The 5,698-nt window shown below is 35.0% G+C and overlaps 1 protein-coding gene across 1 annotated transcript; it reads right to left on the reverse strand.

Moving 5' to 3' along the window:
* Positions 1 to 23: 23 nt before the first annotated feature.
* On the reverse strand, positions 24 to 4,833 carry LOC121311337 (spindle and kinetochore-associated protein 3-like). Its single transcript, XM_041243914.1, has 7 exons — positions 4,816 to 4,833; positions 4,374 to 4,487; positions 3,949 to 4,016; positions 3,418 to 3,583; positions 2,699 to 3,161; positions 2,099 to 2,196; positions 24 to 713 (listed from the first exon to the last, which is right to left on the reverse strand). Exons 2-7 carry the CDS (start codon positions 4,474 to 4,476, stop codon positions 532 to 534), a joined length of 1,080 nt encoding a protein of 359 aa, XP_041099848.1. The 5' UTR covers positions 4,477 to 4,487; positions 4,816 to 4,833; the 3' UTR covers positions 24 to 531.
* Between the last annotated feature and the right edge of the window lie 865 nt (positions 4,834 to 5,698).

Genomic DNA, 5,698 nt, shown 5'->3' on the forward strand with positions numbered 1-5,698 from the left:
CCAATGGAGAAAACATTACAAAGCACACAAATTATAGATATCCATCATCCATCATGTCTTAGATAGGAGGTCTTTTGAAGCTCCTTCAATTCTTTACAGTACAATCCATGGGTGGTATAGAACTAGACCTGGCTCGCCAAGAGAAAGACCTTGGTGTTGTAACAGACTCATTGCTGTCGGCAACCACAGCGTGGGGAAGCAATCAAAATAATACACATTATTGAAGGTTACAGTTCTGGCCAAATGATTGTGACCTCATAAATCAGGAAATAAAAGAAAGTGCACATTTCTAAACAAATTAAATGTTTGTTTTTTTTTTTTTTTTGTTTTTTTGTTTTTTTTTTTTAAATAGAAGTGTTCCAGTCTCTCTCTCTCTTGAATTTTAATTATTTTTGTATTTCTTAATTCAGTACTATTGAGTGTTTCATAGTAATATATAAGTTCACAAACACCATCAACATGTACACTGACTGGTATGTAATTCTGAAGAAGTATTGACCTGTGTTGATTTCACATGGAATGACATTTAAACTAAAGACTTACATGAACCAGCTTCTTCAAATAAGGTGTCTCAAAGGTTGGGATCTCAGGAGTAGAATCACTTGCCTTTTGAACTGTGATTTCAGGGCTTTTTGGCAAAGTAGGTAATTTATTTTTGTAAATTTTTATTCCAGGTGTACAAAACACTGGAGGAACGGGTGAGTTCGTCATATCTGCTCAAAAACAAAAGGAACAGGAATTAGTAAGAGGCTTGTTGTTCACAAGAATACAGCCTGTGATACATGCTTTTGTTGTTTGTTTTTCTGTGTTTAAATGTGCAGTTAACAGCATATATAATACCCTGTGGTATCATACCAGAATTGCAAAGTCTGTTCACACTGGTGTTATCGGTGTCGTACCGGTAGAACTGTATTAATAACCAACACAGACACTGTTTTTTTCCCCCCGTTAACATAAACTGTTTGACAATATATGAATACTATAAATCACACATTAAATACACCATGTAACACAAGTTTTGTTCCTGGGTAGTAAGTGTTATTTCCTAATTGCTTATGCCTCAAAAGTATAGAAAATGGCTATTATTCCCCACAAACTTTGCTTTTGTGACCAGGACAGTGATATTTCAAAATATCACTATTTCCAATGGGAAAACAGGCAAATGTGTGTCTTTTCGTTCACATAAAGTCAGAAAAAAACAACACATGAATCCAAATGAACACGTATTTATACTAAAGTAATACAAAAATGACTACAAAAGATTTAGAAGTGAGTAGTTTTTCGAGATTTACGATTATACTGTAAATTTACATCGAAGGTTTGAACCTTCAATGGCCAAAATGTACCCTTTGTTGCAGCGCTATTTAAAAGGAATAGTATTATTATTATTATTATTAATAATAATTCAGAGAACGCATTAGTATAAATTAATTACAGATAGGCTTCAATTTACCAGTACACTTTTAAATGATCATTTGTTTAAAAAAAAAATAATAATAAATGTCCTTGATGTGTATGTAATTTGCCATCAGAAAGGGATATTTAAAACAAATAAATAAATTGATTTCCTGTTTGTGGCACCGATCCCTGAACAGTAAAGTTAATATAACAACGTACTGGAATCTGTGCATTTGACAGATACTGTAATATATGCAAGTTGTGTTTTTCTATTTTTATTGGATTTGTTTTGTTCTTTGAATATAACGTGAAAAAATAAATACAAATAAAATGTTTATTCGCTTTGTGCCCACAGGGCCAGCACAGGTATAGCTCAACAGTGCAGTACTAATACAATGACAGACATTTACCAAGATAAATAGAATAATAAAAATTAATTAATTCTTTGCTTGGAATATACTAACCAGGCCTCTCAGTATACATCAGAATACAATATAAAGAGTGTGTGTATGTTGATATGGTTTAAATGCTGATACTGCATAGCATTTAAACATTCGTAGCGGTACAGTTGCGATATGACTGGGAACAGATCAAGTGTGGACAGGCTGATCAGATCTACAATGGAATGAGGGATGTAGTAAATAGGTTACCAACTAATCATATTTCAGATCAAAATTAAACATGACATTCGTTTGATTACCGTTTGCTGCCAAATGCTGTCTAAAAGTCGGCTCAGTAGGCTTACTGTGGGTCTCATTCATCCCAGTATTTGTTTGGCTTCCAGTAACTCCAACCAAACTGTAAAAAAAATATGATATTACTTTAAAAGTAATAACCCTACTAAAATTTGCACAATACAATACTGAAAAAAATCTACATAACTCAATGCAAAGTGGCTCAGCAGTTTTCTGATTTAACAGACCTACTCTGAATCACGCTACAGGTCTGGTCCAGATCTGGTATAATGAATAAATACAACTTAACTCATTAAATTGCAATATTGCAGTCAATAAGGGGCATTATAGTAGATTTACCAGTCATGTGCATACATTAACGTGAGTGTCACCTGTAGACCAATGATGAACTGCTGCTCAGAAGGTGTGAAAATAGTCAAGATGCTTCTCATATAGTTGTGACATTTCAGAGTGACTGGTAACTATGCTGTTGGTAAATACTTTGACTTAAAACTGCTTTATTGGATGGTTTTGGACGCATTTACAGTCAAAGTGAGATGCTCCTTGCCGTTATAAACATGTTTTCCCTTTTTTGCAAAATAACCCTATTGTTACAGAACAGGTACCTCTTGGGCTTTGTGGGTTTGTTCTTGTTGATGAGGGCTATGGTAAAGTCATCATTGAGACACATGGTGTATTCATTGATCCCAAAATCTTCCATTTTAGGAGTGAAGGCCTCATTGTCCAACTCCAACATACACTTGGGCGTTTTGGGTAAGACAGGAAACGATTCTGTAAATGTTGGGGCCCTCAAGTCCCCCTGGCCCACAGAGTCCTGTGTTACTGCTGGTTGTTCCGGCTTCTCCTTTACTACTTCCCAAGTGTTTTGGAATCGATAGTGCGAGAGGCCAAAGTCAGAGAGCCGTGGGGTGCGCATTGGGTCCTGGGGTGCAGGAGGCTTCTCTGCAGGTGTGGCACAAGGCAGACTTTCTGATGTTCTCTCCTTGTCCTCCTCCTCTTCCTCACTCCCACTGTTCTCCTGGTCTTCCATACATTCTTCATCATTACTATTTGTAGCTATCTCCACTGCTAAACAATTAAAAGTAGTATTAATGTAATGTAATTAAAGATTGTGTCACAGAGATATCATCAATGGCTCATTTTAAAGCTTTGAAGAGAGTTATTTACTATTTTATTTAAATTGAAAATAAAGAATTTACCCCCCCCCCCCCCCCGTTACTGAATTAATGATGCATTAAACAACTGTCTTTGAAACACCTCGTACACAAATAGTAAAATAAAATGTAACACTGTCTCATCTATGTTAACAAAGAATAAAACATACCTGTAGTTTTCCCAGCCAGTGGTTTGTATCCATACTTTTGGAAATATTCTTTGATTTTTTCAAGGTTTGCTGTGTTTCTTTGTTTTAGTACACAACATGATCTAAGAAAATCACTTGCATTGTTTTCCACAGACTGATTGCTAATCACCTGTGTTTTAACCTGTCCCTAGAATTAAAAAGAATCTATTAATAACTATGAATCTAGTTGTTCAGTAAGGGGGTTCAGGAACTTGTTTTTGATTACATGCACATTTTGTATACCTCCATTCAACTACGCTAAACTATTTTCACATTCCTTCTTTGATATATTCTAATATTTATGGAATTATTGTTTAATACTTGGCACAGGACTATAAAAATAACAACTCAAATGTTCTAAACATATGCTAGTTGCTAGAGCTGATATAAAAATTACCATTCAGAAAAAAAATCTGGTGAAAGCCCCTTGCAATAAATGGGTTAGCACAGCGAAAAGACATCACCTAAACATACATTCATATTGCCTCAGTCTCCTGCAATGTTGATACTTACTTTTATAGCCTGGACTTCTGAATGCAATTCATGTAAAACTTGCATAGCTCCCTCTTCTTTGTAATCATCTAGACACAAAATATAATGACATAATATAATAATTACAGAAACTACAGATACGTATATTGAAGACTGCTGTAGCAGGTATTTTAAGAAGACATCCGATTCTAAACAGGGAAACTGGCTTTTTTGGTTTTTTGTATCTTTTAGTAACGATATAAAAATGATGTATAGGGTCTGTAAGGTGAGAGAAAATACTCAATACTCCAGTAGCCCATCTTTTAAACATACAGATAAGCAGCCTCCAAAATTAATCATTTAGGCTCCAAAGGTACCTTTTCTTACTACATTATATAACAATAATTTTGGAAAAACAAACTCACCAAATGCAGTACAGCACATAAAATGTTCGGTTTATTACATACCACTGCTGCTGTTCTCGTGAGCTTTTTTAAGAGTCTTGGTTTCTGTCTCCAAGAAGGTGGCTACATTTCGTAGTCTTCTGAAGAAATTTCCTGATATGTCCATTCTAGACAGAGCTAAATAAAATAAGTACATGAATGAATGAATGAACAAAAGCCCCTGTTTCCAATAAAATACTCTTCCTATAACAAAAACACTACTAGGGAAAAATAACAATCATTCCTTTTTTCCTACTATGACAGCCACCCTGCTGATTTCTGAGTGCAAAATAACTTACTCAGCAAGCAGTTTAGGAAATAGTTTGTGTTTAGTATATAATTGAACAGGATTGTGGAAAACCTCAACTTTAAATTGAAAAAGTATTCCTAACTTAACTAAAATTGCCATTATTATTATTATTATTATTATTAAATAATTAATAAATCACGAGTGGAGCCTGCTCACCTCGTCTCGTTATGGGTGCGGAATTATTATAACGCGGTAGGGTTATTCCCATATTATTATAATGCCATTACAGTAGCCCTTTCGTACTCGTTATAAGGGGTAGCATGGGTAACTATGGCTCCCCACTAGAGCGTAATAAAGGGCGAGTATTGGGTCTGGTGGCTACTATTTGTCACATTTGGATTACATCATATTGGGTTTGCATAATGGCCATTACAGTAGCCCTTTTATACTCGTTATAAGGGCAAATTTTGAGGGAACACTTATAATAGCAGTGGTCTGGTCTTGTAACTATGGCTCCCTGGTAAAATACAACAGTAGAGCGTAATAAAGTTTTAACTGTCGCATTTCGTACCCTCTTACAGTTTATAGTAAGAGTAAGAGAGTAGATTCACGATGAACAAGACAAAATGCAAAGTAGCGCACGTTAAAAAAAAATGACAAGCGCACGTTAAAAAAAAAAATGACAAGACCCCATGTACAGCACATGACAAATATTCGCATAATATTTGTTTAACAGTGGAAAAATATGATAAATTAAAAAAAATAAAAAAATAAAACGATGTAAAGACCGAAAACTGCATAATGTACAAGAGTTTGAACGGGCGTTTCCCAGCTAGCTATCTAGCACAGTGCGCTGCGAAGGCTTACCAAAACACCACACCGCTTCTGTAACAAGGAAAGAGAAACATATAAAGGCATACAAACCATTATAATCTAGTATTTTGCATGCTATTGTTTTCTATTCAAACATGTAAAATAGTTGTATTAATCGACGACGCGTGTGATGGTATATCCAGTAATATAACTACGAAATACAGGCTCTCCAGAAACCTACATTCACATTGTATTAGTTTACGATCAAAACGCAATACATTCTGCG

Source organism: Polyodon spathula, unplaced genomic scaffold (genome assembly GCF_017654505.1).
Source record: "Polyodon spathula isolate WHYD16114869_AA unplaced genomic scaffold, ASM1765450v1 scaffolds_3129, whole genome shotgun sequence".
In the NCBI taxonomy this organism is placed as follows: domain Eukaryota; kingdom Metazoa; phylum Chordata; class Actinopteri; order Acipenseriformes; family Polyodontidae; genus Polyodon; species Polyodon spathula.

Coding starts and splice junctions, on each gene's coding strand:
- LOC121311337 (XM_041243914.1), bottom strand. CDS start 4,476: ATGGACATATCAGGAAATTTCTTCAGAAGACTACGAAATGTAGCCACC. Junction 3,584..3,948: donor CAGAAGTCCAGGCTATAAAA/GTAAGTATCAAC, acceptor TTTTAATTCTAG/GGACAGGTTAAAACACAGGT. Junction 714..2,098: donor ACAGCATTTGGCAGCAAACG/GTAATCAAACGA, acceptor GTTTTTGAGCAG/ATATGACGAACTCACCCGTT.